At 31.8% G+C, this 19,739-nt stretch overlaps 1 protein-coding gene across 5 annotated transcripts in view; it reads left to right on the top strand.

Annotated features, from left to right (window-relative positions):
• The window catches only part of LOC113523305 (eye-specific diacylglycerol kinase), a 198,511-nt gene that overhangs the window by 51,397 nt on the left and 127,375 nt on the right, over nt 1-19,739 (top strand). For 4 of the 5 annotated variants that reach the window (XM_026909215.3, XM_031907653.2, XM_031907654.2 and 1 more), the window contains exons 2-4: nt 10,292-10,478; nt 13,314-13,457; nt 14,970-15,700. The exons of the other annotated variant lie outside the window; for it this stretch is intronic. In XM_026909215.3, the coding sequence (XP_026765016.1) occupies nt 10,389-10,478; nt 13,314-13,457; nt 14,970-15,700 (965 nt within the window). In that variant the 5' untranslated portion in view covers nt 10,292-10,388. The remainder of the gene's footprint in view (nt 1-10,291; nt 10,479-13,313; nt 13,458-14,969; nt 15,701-19,739) is intronic. 5 annotated transcript variants of the gene reach the window in all.

The raw sequence follows: 19,739 nt of genomic DNA, 5'->3' as shown, positions 1-19,739 counted from the left end.
ACGATTGCTTTAATCGTTCTGGTGCGAGTTTGTCCGTTCATCCGTACGCTCCTCCGTCCGTCTGTTATATTATATCTCAACAACTACTAATGCTATTGACATAAAATTTGGAATAATTTTATATATCTATTATTGGCTCTCATCAGCCGTTAACTATCCACTGTAGAACATAAGAACCCCTCCGTAGACTGCCATAAGGAACGTATATCTGAATATTACAGGAAAAATGAATCAATTTTTCTAACTAGCAGGGTTTTTTAAATAATTAAAAAAACCTTCAAAAACGTATATAGTTTCAAAACAAGAAATTGAAAATTATAGTTTAAATAATAATAACAATTAGGTGTCTATTTCGTATGAGCAATACAGTAAAGGTCATTTTATATCATATTTATAAAAATACAAGAGCGTGAAATATACACCCTCGGTGTGTGAGTATAACTCGCACCTGGCCTGTTCTTTATTAATTATGCTACAACTAATAGATCAAAAGAGGACAAAGCAAATAAATTACACAAAGAAATACATTTATTATTATTTATATACGTAATAAAATTTTATTGTTAACATTAAAATTTTTTTGTTGAGAGACAATTTTCTGTTTGTATTTATTATCCGCTGTGGTATTGTAAAAAACCTTCCTGAGGCTACAATGGAAGGTTGTATAGACAAACATTAGCGAGCCAAATTATACAACGTAGGGAAATGTTTGTTTTACCGCCAAAAATCTGAACGGGTTACAGATGTTACTTTTTAAGAAAATACGAACGTTCAGTAATTTGTTGTATCATTTATTAGTATTACAGGTTTTTATTATCAGCTTTATTTTAATTTTAATAGCGCATCCGCATCTTTGTTCGCGTGAATCAATATATAAAATATCTTATGTATTAAGTTCCAAATTAATAAGAGTAATAAATTTCATTCAAATTCGTTCAGCCGTTTTAGCGTGATTGAGTAACAAACATCCACATTAATAATATTAGTCGGATTAAAATATTATACGATAATAATTTAGTAATTCTGGATTAACGCACTCTTATCGCTGACTGTATAAACATACTGTATGTAATTAATAATTACACGTCGGGCATTGAAATGAGGTCACATCGTACCCTGGCTAGCTGAATAATGACACGCGATGTTATGTGGGGATTTGCTATTAGCTAATATTTTTCCACTATTATTTTAAAGTGAGGCATTATGTTCTCGTTAGTCAATGCCTCAGTAGATATTTAATTTTAACGTTATATAGTCGTTATTATAATCCTAGTTAGAGTCGTTAGAAAGAGATTTGTCGTCTCTTGTTTAGACAATAAGTGCGTTCGTGTTTAGTTTACTATCACTGATTGTAAAATTTTAACTTTTCTATGCTTATTTTATAATTATTATATTTTATTATATCAGCCGGTAACTTTCCAATGTTGAACATAAGCTTTCTTTATAAAGGAAGTTTTGTCAGTAGTTACCACGTTTGGCACGCGGATTGGCAAAAAATATTTTATAATAAAAATATTCAATTTCTAACTTCATAAAGAGGAATACATTCGATTTCTACATTTATTTATTTACTAGCTTTATTTATACTCGCTACATCGTACGGATGATTTCAGAAGTAGCAAAACAAATAGCATAGAACATATTTAGATGGTGTATCAAGATAAAATATGCCAACAATATAATAATACAACTGTGAAAAATGTATCCAATTTCGTGTAGTAGTTTTTGCGTGATGCTAGAATTATTCTTGTCTTGGCCTCTACTGATTTTATTAAGATCATATAAATTTTTTGCAAGTTTCTCCTATGCACAGACATTATCTAGTTACAATTTTATTTTATTAGTAGTACTTTCCACAATCTTATTCATTTTGCGGTACTTTACGGTACTTATACAGTTTGTTTCAATAAGACTTAATGCAAAGGTGAGTTTTGATGAAGTTGTTACAGGAACACTCTCGAAATTAAGTTTTAGTCATTTAATCGGTTTTTTATTTATACTACTATTGAATATCAGCAGACTGTCTCATGGCCAGATCCATTATTCGTTTGTTTGCATCTTCATTATGTTTTATTGAAACGGACTTTAGTAACTTTTTTAATAAGTCGCCCGGATATAATTAGATTTAATTTCGGTTTGGGTCTCTTAGTCGGATTAATTAATGTAAATGGTATTACCGGTTAATTTTAAGTGAATGACTATTGAGATTTATTAAGTTACTAAAATTAATGAAGATTCTCTTTGAATTTTGTAACTATAAACGTATTGTTTTCAACAATATGGGAAATATATTCCTGGCACAAGAAAACAAAGTTGTTTTTTTTAATAAAATGAAAGGAGTACTATGAATAAAACGGCTAGTTTGGCCCTCTGAACGTATGTCTGGAATATTTATTTGTATTACTACGTAAACATATGTTCATAAAGATATAATTATAAGCCATAATATTGTTATTATGGTTTATAATTTGTTGTGAATTTATTCATTTAAAAACTAATTTAACTTCTAAGATTAAATCTCGCTATGACAAGACTGAATTCTTTAGAAGCAAAGGTCCTTCTTTGGATGTTGCGTCAGCACTCCTTCTCATTCTGCTCGCTTCGTGAAGTCAACATTAATAAAACAGAACCACTCAAATAAACTTCAAATTATACTGGATGTAAATCCAGTTAATATTTATACAATACAGATTGTATAAATAAATAATATTTGGAATTCAGATTAGTAAAGTCGTGCAAGTATTATAACAGGATTAGCATGGGTCACGTTTTTTTTTTTAAAAGAAGTATATACCATATATATATTCGTATATATCTACCTACACTTTCTGTATTACCTACCTTTTTTTCTGGAACTTTATACGCAAATTATTTTTGTAACATCATTTTTTACGAGTGCAGCCTGAACATGATATCTGAACGTAACCATACTTATTCAAATTGTAAAAGACACGGAAGCAGAAATTGAAAGACGTACGTTTATATACGTTTCCATTATTTTTTTATGATACTATTGAGAATCTACTTGCTATTGATGTTTATTATTATTTAGGTATGGTACTCTATAAGATGTATAGTTTGATCAAGAAATTGAATCTATGTGCTTGCCATACAACCTCATTCTTTTAAATTATGTTTATAAACATGTTAATAGTAGGTATTTTAGTTTACGAATGTTTTAAGAGCATTATTTTGTTGCTCGAAACATGATCGCGAACATACAATATGATGATTGTAACAATCTAATTACTCTTTATGTAATTTTCTAAGATCCTTATGTAATTAAAAATTATCTATTTCCTCGTACTCCCGTTAACGTTTCCAAAAACTCTTACTTAGTGAACGCCTACGTAATAGGCTAATAAATTACGTCATACGAGAAAACTTTGTTCAAAATTTCAAGTTCTAACGTTACCTATATGTTCCTCCTTTCGAGATTAGTTGTGATTCGTGGTATTTTGCTTTTATATATAATGATGTATAGAAAAATTGTGATCCACAAAAAACTACTTCTATTATAGCAAATCACCAAAATTTTATGATTTCAAAACAATACAACTAGTACTTTAAAAAAACACTTTTTATCTGATGAATTAATTCTATATCGGTTTATAACTAAACGAGTTATGAAATAACAAACATTAAAAAAATACAATCGAATTGAGAATCTCTTTATTTTTTAAGTAAGTTGAGAAGCAAATATCACAAAGTCATTCGAATTCAGATTCGTGGTTGTCAGTGACAATTTGACAATTGTGATGTTAAGTATTTGTAGAGATGATTTTATTAATACTATGCTTACGTTCTTTGTTTTGCAGTAGGAATCCTTGTATACAATGCACCTAGTACAATGTGCTCTTTGCCAACTTATTCATTTCGCCAAGCGGTGCGGGTCGTCAACTTTATCTATTAACTTTGGAAATTCGTTTATATATGAGAAGGTAAATATTGACATTTCGACGGCATTTTGTATAAAACGTTCATTTGCATACAACACCAAAGTCGTAGCGTATCCTTTATTTCAGTTCTACTGTTGGGTATGGGTAGTCGAAATCCGTCTGATTGTATTATTTTTTATTATTAAGTTTATAGCTACCGGTTCCGGCTCTGTATAGTGGGAAATTATCCACTTATACAAAAATAGAATTAGAATTCTTACTAATATTATAAACTATTTGTATCTCGTGGCTTCGACTGCGTTAGTAAGTGCATAAACAATCCTACGCACTATGTTAAGATATAACCTGAAATAATTATGTTTGTTATCTTTCGATGCCTTAACTGCTCAACCAATCTTATTAAAATTTGATATATATGTACTATTTGAGATAGAGAAGGACATTAACTACTGTTTTTTATTTCTGTCAAACAATATGTCCGAATTATATGAATAAAACTCTCGGTAAAAATGTAAATAAACGTAAAACATGTATCAAATTCGGTTGCGTGGTTTAAAAAAAGTAACTAATAAACAGACGTAGATAGCGACTTTCTACACTAACGTTATAAAGGTGAAAGATTAGATTTTTTTGTTTGTAATACATAGTTTCTCTGAAACTACTTTAAAAGTTCTTTTATCTATAGCTGAGAGCTACATTATTAACAAATAACATGGGCTGTATTTTATTCAAAAGAAAATAATAAACCCCGCACTATCTACCTGTGCAAATCCAGAATTAATTGCTAATGTGTTATACTATTTAAAGATATTATATGTAGAGGTATTATTACCGAAGTTTAAATTATAAAACAATTTTTATCCTTAACGTTTTTCCTTTATCAATAAACTCACTATATGCAGTAGTCATTTCTCAAAATTCCTTTATAGAACTTACCGGAAACTGGCACGATAATAGAATTTGTTTTCATTCATTCACAAAACTTTAACTGTTAATTTGATGTCAAACAAACTGTAAACTAACTTGACTGTAATTTAACAACGACTCAGTGTATCACTATAATTATAAATCTAAAATCTTTGAAATGGGGCTATCAGAGCGTCTTCTGAGAGGAATTTGAGAGTAAATAAAGTTTTAGTAACGATATAAATAGCTATAAGAAGGGCCTAAAATGTAATTAAGGATAAACGTGAGAATGTGTTATTGCTTTTTTTATCATTGTTTATTATAAGATAGAGCCCTAAATTTTACTATCTATAAATGTATGTATTTTTATTTGTAAAACTAATACAAGTCAAGCAAAGAGTCGCCGTGTAGTCCCTGTATAGAATGAGCCACCCCCTCCTATCGCATGGGTGTTGTAGATAGGCAGCAGCGTCCCTCTTAAAACATCACTAAAGCCTAACTGTGACTACCGACTTGTCTGTCAAGCGTAGCCACTACTGGAAAAACTCCCCATAGACCGTACTCCCTAGGAAGGCCTATATTCAGCAGTGAACAGTTTTTTTTTAATAGATGATAATGGAATGGTAACGGTAGGCTGCGCTAACGGTATACGCTGGCGGGGCACCAGTGATAGATGATAGGTGAGGATGAAAGGACAGGTCCGTTAGCCCATCGTGATAAATACACTTGGCATTCAGCACGACGGTTTCCAGGGGAGACCACGGGAAGGTCGACCTGTTAGGATATATTATTAGCAATGGAACTGATAATCCGCATTATTAACAATCCCTTCTTCCCCAGTAGTGAACAGTTAACGGCTGATATAATATAAAATCCAAGTGTATGATTACTATTAAAGTTATTCATTACAAAATCATCATAGGTAGGATAGCGACTACAAACAGAACTAGAAGAGAAGGCGCAAAATAAATTTAGTATATTTTTGAAGGCTTTTTTTTTAATTATATTCGATTTCTATAAAAATATTTTAATCCCTAAACTTGTTTACGGTCTTAATGATGATAATAACGAAAAAGATGTGTATAAATAATTTAATTAAATAAAAAACAAGCCAGCTTTCTCATTACGAATATGTTTTATTAACTCTCTGTTCTTGTTTTATCTTATTATTTTACCATCTAAGTGTAGAAGTACAGAGGTTTTAAATAAAATAAAAAATCTCTACCAACCCACTTACTATATTAATATGTCACGTACAAGCTGTGCTTGTGACTTCGCCCACTTGACCGGACCATATTAATTGACCGGAATAAAAAGTAGCCTATGCTTTTCTTCAAATAAGTACCTATTATGTGTGTTTGTTAAAATAAGCAAAATTTCTTGACAAATGCCACAATGAAGTAATAAACAAATGTACTCATTATAACATTTATAATATTATTTTTCAATAGATTATATTCTGTTTCAATAGAACTTAAAATATAATCAAATAAAATATAATCGAATAATTGTCCCGACCATCAAACAATCTTCTGATGTCCAATCGCTTAATTGTTTTCGATTTCTGACATTTCATTTATAGAACATTTCTGTGAATTGATATTTTACTAAAACTCGATTTTTCCCATACAGTTCTACTGAAAAACTATATATATCTAGGTAATGTTAAGTGGTATTAGTAAAAAAGTAGGGTCCTATGTTAGGATTAAAGTACACATTTTCCGTACGAAGTCCGCACTTTGATCGTAAAATAGCCCACATTTTGTATGCGTAGTGTATAAGATCAAATGTAGCCGGCACCACGGGGTTGTGACGTCACCACGATCAATGACGTCAAAACATGTTAGAAGTATCTACCATGCTTTTATATGTGGATTTGATTTATACATGACATTGGTACAAAAATATCTTTGTCCATTTAGGCCAAGATATTTCAGTCGACAGTCGTCTTCCATAAATTCATAAACAATGTGCTCATAGATATACTTTATTATTCTTCTGTACATGTTTACTTACCTACGTTATCATAATGTCAATAACGTGAAGTCGGCTGTGAGCAAGTATTTTTTCAACAATATTTGTTGCTATGGTCGGAATTGAGGGTTTGTATGCTAAGAAATAAGTATTTTTGTGCGTCTTAAAAGCATAAAATAACCTATCAAGGATTCCAATTTTAAATGACCCAATTTATTTAATAATACAGTTTTAAACATTGCAATATTTTCAATAATAGTATCAATCAATCAATCAATCATCTTTATTCATATACATCTGTTACAGATACTTATGATACGTCAATCTATAATTATAATAATTACTATAGAAAATAATATTGATTTAAGAAAAAATACAATAATTACATTTACAATACAATTCACATTAATACAAAATTCAAATCCATGCAGTTTTGTCATTTAAATAGTCATTTAATTTATAATATGCTTTTGTACAGAGAGTCCTTTTTATATATGTCTTAAATTTTCTTTCATTTAAATGTAAAACGTCATCTGGAAGTTTATTATAAAAACGTATACAGTTCTCCATGAAAGATGTACTGACTTTTCTAAGGCGATAACAAGGAACATTCAATTTGTTTTTATTTCTTGTATTGATGTCTTAGTATAGTAGTATAGTAGTCTTGACACCTGATGTTTAGCGGATTATACATATCCTTTCATGATGTACAGCATACGTATATTATTCGGGTCATAGAATTGGGCTTGATAAGCAATTTATTGAGAACAGACTAGGGTCTGATGATAAAACAGGTTTTCACTACTGAAGGTATAGGTATTCACTACTGAAGGTTTTGCCAGTAGCTGCCACGCTTGGCAGATTCACCACAGTTACTTTGGAGAGGTTTTAAGCGTTGCAGCTCATTTTTTGCCCTGCCACGCTTGGACACCCACGGAAAGAATTGCCTATTCTATGCAGATCCACAATTATAACAATACTCAAGCAAATATTAATGGAGAAAAAAAAAAGGTATTAAAACCGATTGAACATATGGCCCATTTATGAGTTAAATATTGTCAAACCCGTTCAACTAAAACATAGCTAAACATCCCAACAGATTTTCTTTTCAAATTTATATATTCTTTGTACATTCCAAGACATCTTATTTCGAATTTTTTTTTTTTTTTGGTAAGGCTAATAAAGTAAATATAGTTGAATTTTTTTTATACAACTTAGAATGGCAAACAAGCTGACGGCCCACCTGATGGAAAGTGTTAACCGGCGCCTATAGAAATGAGCAGTACCATGGACATACTGTTTCGCCCATGATACCCCCCATGCATTGCCATTCCTGAGGACTCAGGTGTTATTCCTCTGTACATAACAATACTCAAAACCGAAACACAGTTATGCAAACACAACTATTAAACACGAATGGATTAATGAAAAAATCAATTAATGGTAAAATGGTAACCATGTCGTCATAATATATATAAAAGTAAGAGTCCATGATCAAAGGACTAGAGTATGATGATGGTGGAAAAGACAAAATGATAGATAAAATAAAAATTTTAAGTTTTGAAATTTTGTCTGTGTTTTCGTATATTTGCCTGTAGATATTCTGTAGCATCGTAGCTCCGTGGTAAACAGACCAATTTTATACAGTTTTTATTTGAAGACTGGTTTAACAGGATGGTTTTTAACTATCTTTATTTTTTTGTATCCTGGGTTTACAAATAACATACTGCAACGTTCCATAGAAGTATTTTTAAATCGGACTATCAGTGGTTTATGATTTACTTTTTATACCATTATAATAATTTACGCAAATAATTACTGCCTTCCTACATTATTTCTGTATTATTGTTACCGTACAAGCGCTTATAAAGCTTTATGATTATAAGCAAACATGCATTGCTACAATTACTTTGACGTGGGACGTCTGCAATAAAGATGCCGAATTAGTGACAGAGCAACGTATATCATGTTTACACACAGGTACTAAATTACTGTGGGTGGTTGATACCAATGCTGTCTAGTGATGTCATACAAAAGGTACACTCTGACTCATTATATGTAAACTATAATTACAGATATCTATATTATTCGATTACATCGTCAATTTTGAATTGATTCTCACAACTTTACAATTCTTTGAGTTTGCTACTGTACTGGTCGTATACTTATTTAAACGTACCATTTTTCTTGCACAGTAAGAAATTGTTATTGATCAAAATTTATATATATATATATATATATATATATATATATATATATATATATATATATATATATATATATATATATATATATATATATATATCATTTGACATTTGAATATGATAAATTATGAATATAAAAATGAGATGTGTCCACGAAAACTCTTTGGCGTGAAAATTGCTCATTGGTGTATGTCGGATAAAAGTATACATTAAAGTAAAGAAGTATAAATAATAAAATGTATATTTACTTATTTTATACTAAACATCGTGTATTTGTACAACAGTAGACGAATAATATGATATGAAATACTTTTCATGCGGAATGGAATTCATAACTTGCGAAACCACCTAATGTTGCCAGTAATGCAAGATATTCGTATATATGTAGTACATTACAAAGTTTATGAATCCGCTCGTAACTTTTGACCACTTTTCTATTAATCGAATCGAAAATGTTGTATGTAACTTAAAATATATATAGAAATCTCTGCTCGTATAAGATAGAATTATTAGAGATGTTCGACATTATCTATCTATATTTACACTATTATGAATTTCTCCTTGGAAAATGGGGACCATAACTGACCACTTAATCTAACAACCACTGCAAATTTTCTACAATAAATATGAAGATGACGCTAGAATTTAATTAACTTTCTAAGGGAAGCAATGAGTTCTTAGAAAGGACAACGCCTACACATGCTATCCTGGTTAGTCTCTTGGTTTTAGAGGATACTTCATTCATGTATTTACTAACTATGCCAATATTAATTATGCCAATTCTATGAAACTTGGAAGAAAAACAATTCACTGTTTATGTTCTTAATGGGACTTACCTGTACGTGAGTAACTACATGATACTACTTAAAATATTTATTAATAAATAATATTAATAAATAATAATTAATACATATTTTGTTACACTGTCTTTATTGTATAAACATTTTATAATTAATGAATAGGGCAAATAAGTTTAATATGAAATATATTTCAAAATTTCATAAAAATGGTTGAAAAATAAATAGGTGAGTATACGTGAGTATAGGTTGTAACAACTATCGTGAGACTGTATTATAATTATTTATATCCTCTTCACTTACGTTTTAAAACAGTTTGACAGTCGCGCAATATTGTCTCGCGACACAGCCTTGAACGGCGTCGAAAAAATTTTCAGCTTACAATCCCGCGATGAAGACTTTTACACAAGAGTAATATGCAAAAAATGTTTCGTGGCAGTGGTAATTAATTGTTTTTGTATTTTTTTCTTAATCTTTGATAAATGATATGTATTTGATATTATCACAATAGTGGTGAGGGTGTGGTGCGCAAGGGGCGCGGACGGCGGCGGCGGGGCGGGGGCCTGCCCGCGACATGAGGAGCGCGCGCACAGCCCGCCCCGGCCGCCATGCAGCGCCTGCGCACCACATTCAAACGGTCTCGCACGCCCACACCCGCCGACATGAAGACGCAAAGCAGCCTCGAAGTGCCCAAGCAGGTAAATTATACTAATCTCTTTATTATTATTTTTTATCATACTTAGAATAAAAAACAAACTATCTGATGGAAAATGGCAACCGTCGCCTATAGACATGTAAAGCACCATAGACTACTTTCAGACCAAAATACACTCATGCAATCACAGCTGATTCACAGCAGAAACACGAGTGGGAAGAGGCCTCATAAAGATAATTTTTCATTATCATCATTATATCAGTCTTTAACTATTCACTGGTGAATATAAGTATTCCCCTTGGGGAGTTTTGCTAGTAGTTACCACACTTGGCAGGCGGATTGGCAACCGCAGTTAGAGTTTGGAGATGTTTTAAGAGGGACGCTGCTGCTCATCTTTCGCTCTCCCTTAGTCGCCTCTTACGACACCCACGGGAAAGGAAGGACCTATTCTATGTCGAGACCACACAGCCAATTTCCTAACATTACTCGAGTACAAATATTAATGTTTTATAAAAAAAAGTAATTTAAATTAAAAAGGTCAATTGAGCATACGACCTATTTATTTATGGGTCAAATATTGTCTAATACATTCTAGTAAACAAGCCAAATATCCAAACGCCTTTCCTTTTCAAATTTATATATTCTTTGTTCATTCCATCTAATTTTGAATTTTTTTTTGTAAGGCTAATAAAGTAAATATGATGTTTATAGTAAATATAAGGTCACGAGCCCTAATTAATTCAGCTTATTATCCTAGGCAATTTAATTTATTACAAACACCATCTTCACATATTTCCGCATTAAATATGTTAAAAGCTGTCAATCTACAAATGTATACATAAGTTTTCAAACCACTGAGGTAGAAATAAAAACTTTTCGTTCCATTTTCCGCATCTCTCTTTCATATTCAGTGTGTAATATTCCACACACATTCAGGCCTTCATCATTAAAACCGCTAGTTTCTTGTATACCTTTTTTTAAAGCTGCTCTTTATAGTATCTTTTTATTAGACATAAAAATATCAAAATTGTGATAAGTATATTTATAGATTTTATGTATAGGTTGACATTTGTGGTTAATACTATAAGCTTACTTTATATTCCCGTTAAGAGAATCAAAGATAATTCTTGAATTAAGACTTGTTATACACAGTTTAAATCAGTCAAATTTGAAATTCGATATAGGTTCCTTTTATGGCTTAGGCATTTACAAAGTTTTTCCCGAAATTCCCATGGAAATGGAGGATAAATAAACAAGACAAACTGCGAGCAAATCCAAAGTAAATAACTAGTATTGTAAATTTTATCTTAGTTGTGTTTCATACTTACTTGAATTCGAAAATATATGGAGCGTATATAATTGTGTTCCGTTGTATTACGCCCGGGACATTTGATTCAAAATCGGCGTGATCCTACTACTGTCCCTACTACATAAACAAAATTTTATTTGTACACACAAAAATGTGTGTTTAATGTGGTATATTCTATATTTGAACCATCATATTTGAATTTCAAGAAGAGGGTGCGATCTTAGAGTATGTCAGTACCTACTCTAAGTACGCACCCTCTAACATATTATATACTTACACCCTACATTCAAAGGTAAACGAACAACTCGAAAGAGTAGAGAGGAGCTATAATACCCGAAATATTCACATTCTTTCACTGCTCCACAATATCTTTTTTAACTCTTCATCCCCTCGCTATCGAAAAGAGCGGTTTGATTTTCTACATTTCCTCAATTCTCATAATCTAAGATCTTTTAAGGACCTCCAGCTGAAGACGGCAGTACATTTTTCTAGTTTTTACGACAAATTGTCCATGGTGCAAGCTTCCAGTTTCTATACGAAATATAAAATGTCTGCCGAGTTTTAAAACAAAACCTAAGGACTTTTACTTGAGCAAGTTGTCATCTTCTTAATTTGTTTATTTGTCTGGTTAGCATATTTATAAAATTTTGTGCGAATTCAGATGTCTAGAACATCCTCAACGTAATTTAACTTTTACCATTTACAAAAACGAAATCAGTTTCTGTTCTTCATAATACCCGCCATATCATATCATAACTGTTGAGCCGTTATCATCGTATATATGTTATATATGAGCAGTATTTGTATACTTTATGTATTTGTGTAGGTATTTATTTGCATTTGTGTATGTATATAATGCTGATAATAATAATGTTGACTTCTTCCCGCTTGCAACATCTTTATATCAAAAAAAATGTCAAATCTTTTTTCTTATTGTTTAAATCATAAAATTGATAATATAAATAAAAAGATTATATGAACTTTTGAATTATATATATATATATATATATATATATATATATATATATATATATATATATATATATATATATATATATACATTATTATATGTACTACATCTCCATATTTACTACATATTTATTTTCATCTTGATCCTCCATCGATTAAACGGTTTATATCTATAATAAGTTTACTTAATTATTTTTCGTAATCTTTTGAATAATAAGATTACAATTGAAATAATTAATTATTTATCTATCTATCTATATTATGTACTATAACTATGTAATTGCCAGAGGGAGACTGTACAAAAGTCGTTTACTGGGACGCCTCTGTTCTATTCATTGCATGGCTGTATTTCGGTTTGAAGGATGGGAAATGGCAGTAAATTTACAGGGTGCATATAAATTATACCTGAGTCTTCAGGAATGGCAACGCATAGGGGAATCATGGGGGGGAGGGATCATGGGCGAAACAGTGTACTCTGTAATGTCCATGGTACTGCTCATAGCTATAGGCGACGGTTACCATTTTCCATTAGGTGGGCCGTCATCTTGGTTGGCATTCTAAGTTGCATAAAAGAAAACTTTATACTATGGTTATGTCCAGGTCCGGTCGGCGTCATTCGATGAGATACAATTGGAGGCTGCGCGCGGCGCGGGCACCAGTGGATTACTCTCTGTGCCGCAACCCGGCGCGCGCAGCCGTTCCTTTGACTCCGCCGGCTCAGACGACTCTGGCACTTATTTAGAAGTAAGTAAAAAAAGCTTTTATTTATAAAAATATGCTATCATTATTTACTGCTAAATATAGGTCTCTCTAAACCACGCACAATGTAGCTATTACGAGGATAAATGCAACATGGGCTAATTTATTACCTCCCTTATACATTACCATAATAACACACTATTCCAGCGTGCTAAATTTCTATTTGTAGATTTTGGTAAATCCTAGTTAGAGTCGTTTCAGTCATATAATTACGGCCACAGTAATTATACCTTTGAATCTGCAAACTACGTACGAGTATATGAATGCCTTTTCTGTTTTCACGTTAAATACTATGAGCAAACGGTAGAGTTTAAAGTTAGATACGTAGGAAAAAAATCAAAGAAAATATATCTACTAAATACCTACATTTTGTTGTATATTTCATATAAAAATCAAAATTTCATTTATATAAATACCTCAGATGAAATTTAGAACAACTTTATAAAATCAAATCATATAATTTGAATCAATAAATAAAAACTTGTTCCCACAAGAAGTAGGGCTACTAGTAGTATTAAATTATCTGTGCTAAAAATGTTTTAACATATAAAAATGGATTACTTATACGATTTTATCATATAAAGATAAATTACATTTCTTAAACTGCCAACAATCTCCAGCATCAATAGAATAAATCGAGTATGACGTTGACTTACCCATGTTAATTATATTTAATAGATTAATACTAAATGAGAACATGTAACGTCTCTGGAATATTGTGATAGGTACAGAATAGACAGGTATTTTAATATAACAATAATATATCCTTTTATCATGCTATCAAGACATAGTTATACAGAATATTTCTTATAAAAACACCTAGACATAGAGACAATAAAAATCCTATGTTAAGATATATCTAGGTCTAATTAAAACAACATAAATCGTTCAGAATATTTTTCTAAAGAACGTAACTATCAAAATACGTTCTATTTCGTAAAAATTTTTTTGTTTTATGTTAATATAAACTGAAAATATAAGTGGCATATCGGACTAATAGAAAATATTCATAAACTATTTGCGTAGTTCAGTAAAGATTAGTAGGTAGTATTTCCTTTAAAATTTTATTAAAGATAAAACAACATCTACCTACTGACAGGTTTACGTTACTGGATGGCTTTGTCTGGCACAGATAGCGGCAAACTTAAAAACATTAATCACGTTTGGAGAAACAGAAAGTATTAATTAAATTTTCTGCTTGGAATAAATTCTGTTAGATACACAAAAGTCGGACGTGTATATCTATTCTATCTACGTAGCTATAACTTCATTCAACAAAATGTGAAAGCATATTTATTAAAAATTTACGACGTAGATTCACTTTTGGATACTTCTTCATTTTATTCTAGAATGGGAAAATCTCGTACCGTTCTAATATGTTCCATTTGCTAGTATAAAATTCATATACTAAATTTGAACTCCTTATTTTGTTTGAAGAATATGTATTAAATACATTGGAAAATCAAATAAATCTCTTGTTTCGGTCTTTGCACTCAGGTCCCTCGATTATGGTCAAGACGTCGGTCAGGCAAAGGTACTCCGCCACCATGCGTTCACTGTCGACATATGGAGACATGGCTCGCCCGCCGTAGCGAAGAACGTGTCACGCCGGAACGACCGCTCGCCTCGTCTTCTGCTGAGGATGAAGATGATGAAGATGAAAGTGAATCTGAAGCCCCACGAGTATTACTCGCACCACCTCCACCCCCCAGAACTATAAAGCCACCACCGCCACCACAATCACCACCTCCGTCACCTGGCGCCCCTTCTTTTGAACTCCAACCTCCGAGTGATGAGCCACCTATCTTGCCACAACGACGTCGCTCCATATCGAGACAGGAAGCCTTTTTTGTGGAACCCACAGGCAGTTCTTTAGAAAACGTAAGAGCTTCAGAAGAAGGCGCAACTAGTACCACAAGAGATACACTTGTTCACGACATTTACTTAGCTGTACCTGAACTTAAACGTGATCGTGCAGCGTCAGTGGACTCTTGCTTCTCAAAAGTATCCGGCGGTGCAAGAGCAGAGGAAATCAATGGCACTGGAAACAATTTGACAGTACCAGGGACAGGATTACGGTCGAGATCAGTGGACATCGTTTTACCGACAGCAGAACAGTCTCGTTACAAAGCACTAGCGTTAACTTCTGTGCAAGTGCCGCCACCGCCGCCAACACAGCTTCAGGAACCAGAAGAAAATATTTCTGCAGCACCAGTTCAACCCGAGAGGTCAGTCATAAAGAGCTTTTTCTTTTATTTAAAATTAAAGTATCTTCTTAAATATTCAATCTCTTTATTTTATTTCACTCTTTATTTTTTTATTTCTATTTCAATTCAATTAAAGTTTAGTAACTAAGACATTATTAAAGCGTTCATAATTTTTTTAGACATACGTAATTACATTACTTTGTACGCTGTAGATATACTGATAATCGTTCACTAACTAAATTGTTGGAGCAAAAACTTTTATTTACTCTATAGATATTTGAAAGAAGCATCTATATTTTGATGAAGATAACAAGAAACCATAATTAAAACAGTAAATCGAAACCAGAGGACCGCGCAGTAATTTGTCGCTATGAAGGATAATTAAGGCATTTCAACCACCAAGTACTATTGTTTGCTTTTGGTATTTTGTAAAGATTAAATGCTTCCAATTAGTAAAATCATTGAAGTGGTAGTATATGATATATGAAACATTTAATTGGTATAAGTTTTGATTATTACTTGTACTGTTTTACTAATTATTATATCTTATAATCATTTGAAATAGAGGTATAGAAATAGGTGCATTTATAAAATAAACTACGTAAAAAGTAGTAGTAATAGGTTTATTTCCACAAAAAAAAACACGAAATTATGTTTGTCGTTCCCGATAATCGTTTCGACTTCATTCGGAAATCTTATGCGTTCATTAATTCTTATATATAATTTCTGGAAATCTTCTGCTATACACAAATTAATTGTAGTTAATTAAATTATTAATCAGTCACACTTTTAAAATCAAAAACAACAACCTGTGCACTCTACATACACATTCCACACATTGTGCATACTCCATCTCACTCATGCACACATACATGCTATAGCGATGCTCAATAGACAAGTAATGGTTACAGGTGTTGTTATGCTGTCAGAAATATCACTTAACCGCAGGTAGAATCATTTTAACACATACTCGTATTTAGAATAACGTTTGATTGTTATATGATACACAGATACATATATATCATATATTGATTATTATATATTTTATACATTTTATTATTACTTAGGCGCAAACTGTATATTGGATAGTATCTATAACATATATTTACAAATAAGACTGTATATTTAGGCAATAGATACCCACCGGCGATTCTTCAGGTACACAGAAAAACTAAGCAATGGTAGTTTAAGTCGTATCTGTTTTATGTATATATATGTTATAAATAATATAAAATTTCCGTAATACATATATATAAAATTCAAGTAATAACTGCCTAGTATTATCTGTTCTTTTCGGCAAAAATGTATTCACCGAGCCGCGTGGTAGATTTATGATTCAGTGACCTGCCCGTCATCATTAAGGTAATACTTAGTAATATATATATAATCTACAAACCTTACTTAACCTCAAAAACTACAGGATGAATTTGAATGAAATTTGGTACACGAGTGTGTATTAGGTTGCCATGCGGTCCCAGCATAGAATGAACTACTCCTTCGTTTCCTGTAGGTGTCATAAGACGCGACTAAGGGAATTTAATGGTCGAGGGATGGGTAGCAACGTTCCTCTTTAAGCCCAAATGCGGTTGCCAATCCGCCTGCCAAGATAAGGGGGAGGCCTATGTTCAGCATTGGACAGTTAACCACTGATAGGATGATAATATCAATGGTACACCCGTAGATTATATCGTAACTTAACACATACTCGTGTAGGATACTTTATATAACAAGCCACGTAGGTTTGTTAATTTACGATTTATGCAAAACTTGATAGTTTTGTGTAAATCTCTTGATAATATTAATAAGAATAAGAATAATTTATTTGCTCGAAATGTGGTACAAAGGTCTTAAATGGTAACTGAGCTACACATTTCGCCTTATCTAAAGGCATGCAAATTTTGTCTTAGCACATGTTAAGTAAAAATTTATCAATTACGTATGTCGAAATAATTATTCTAAATACATATTAATTGTTACATTGAATTAGTTAATTATGTCAACATATTAAAATGTTCATATTAAAATTCAAATTTGCTATTCCGAAGTATCGTTTAGAAAAAGTTAATATGGGAATGGTCATTAAATGTATATAAAATAAGATATACTGATTATATTGATGTATATATTATAGAATCAGCGTATAGTTATTATAATTCTACTTTTTAATAAATTTAAAACTATTATTAAAAACACTTGATAAAAGCCTATTATACACTAAAGGGTAGGTACTACGCTTAATCATAATAATGTTTACTTACAACCAAATTGTATTGTCATTTTATTTGTCAAATTGATTGATTACATCTAATGCTGATATTACCTAAATATTATCTAAATATAAGTGGATATAGTATTTTGGTTATGATTTCATCAAATCTTATCAAATGAAGGTTATGTTATGAAGGTTATAAACGTAAAAGCAATGTTTAATATAATGAATACGGCTTTAGGTGAGGATTTTCAACACAAGAAAATTTTAGTAGTTTATTACTATTTAATGCAAACAGCGTAATTCATATTTCTTATACTTCATCGTATCAGCCTTTACTTGTCCACTGCTGAATATAAGCCTCCCCCTTGGGGGGATTTGTCACTAGTTACCATATTTGGTAAGCGGATTGGAAACCGCATTGAAGATGTTTTAAAAGGGACTCTGTTGCCCATCCCTCGCCCTCCTTTAGTCGCCTCTTGCAACACTCACGGGAAACAAAAGGATGGCCTATCTATGCCGAGACCTTACGGGCATTCTTTATACTTATCATTTATTTACAACATCTTATGATTGAGATGTGTTGGTAAACACCATCTCTGCTCTATAATTAGGAATAGGATTTTAGGAGTAAGAACATCTGTGTTCGTTGTATTTTACTCAATAAAACAGCTTCAATTATGAAAAAATATTTCTAGCCATAAAGAAACTGTCCAAGTGTAAGTCAGATCGTGCACCGAAGGTTTCGTACAAATTATAATTAAAAAAAATATTTTGCTATGAAATATTTCTTTGTCATGTAACGACTACGTAACTATAGATATTAACTTTAACTTGTATTATAATTATGTAATATTGCTTCTTGCAAAATTTTATGAATCTAGGTTAACGGGAAGTACTCTATAGGTTTTTTATTCCTATGCAAATATCAAAATATATACTAAAAACGACCACATTTTTTATTAAAGTTTGATTGCAGGTTTGAGTATTTAATATTAATTTCAGTTTAATACCTCTGTACATTTCTGAGAATAGTGTTTTGACAGACGAACAAACAGACAACAAAGTGATCCTATAATGATTCCGTTTTTCCTTTTTTCCTTTCCAAATAACTAAAATATCAAAATTAGTTCAAAATTCGTGAAGATATATTGTTATGCTTTTTTCTCCCTCTCTACCCTTTGCTATATGTTTTCGCGGCCTAGATGAATTGAAGGACTAAAGGTTGTGATTCAAAATGACCAAAATCAAGAAAAGAACAAATCCACATAAGTACAATCAACTTTAATAGTAAACCAACAAAAACAAATTATACAAAATAAGTGGTATTCTATGTTAACAACACTTCAGCTGTATTAACTTTAAAACTTGTACAGCTTAACATGAGAGTTATATTACATTATATATAAAAAAAGAAAAAAAAAGGTCCTGAAGATGAGGAGATTTAAAAAAAAGAAAGTTATACTATTTGCTAGAGACAAAGAGGTACAATTATGTGGGTGCTCTGCTTCTGGACTTCGGCGACGTATTGAGGGGGGCAAGCGCTCTCTGCTCAACCCACTGCTACTTCGTCGATAGGTTTTACCAGAGGGAGACTTTGTACAAAAATCGTTTACTTTTGCCTCTGTACCATTCGTGTTTCAACCGTGAAGCAGTTGTGTTTGCATGGCTGTATTTCGGTTAAAGGGTGGGATATGGCGTGAATTTACAGGGTACAGAGGAATAACACCTGAGTTCTCAGAAATGGCAACGCATAGGGGGTATCATTGGCGAAACAGTATACTCTGTTATGTCTATAGGCTACGGTTACCACTTTCCATCAGGTAGGCCGTCAGCTTGTTTGCCATTCTA

Source organism: Galleria mellonella, unplaced genomic scaffold, assembly GCF_026898425.1.
Source record: "Galleria mellonella isolate WM207_F2 unplaced genomic scaffold, CSIRO_AGI_GalMel_v1 utg90, whole genome shotgun sequence".
Classification (NCBI taxonomy): domain Eukaryota; kingdom Metazoa; phylum Arthropoda; class Insecta; order Lepidoptera; family Pyralidae; genus Galleria; species Galleria mellonella.
Note: the sequence above shows the minus strand (reverse complement) of the source record. Positions and strands in the feature narration are given on the sequence as shown.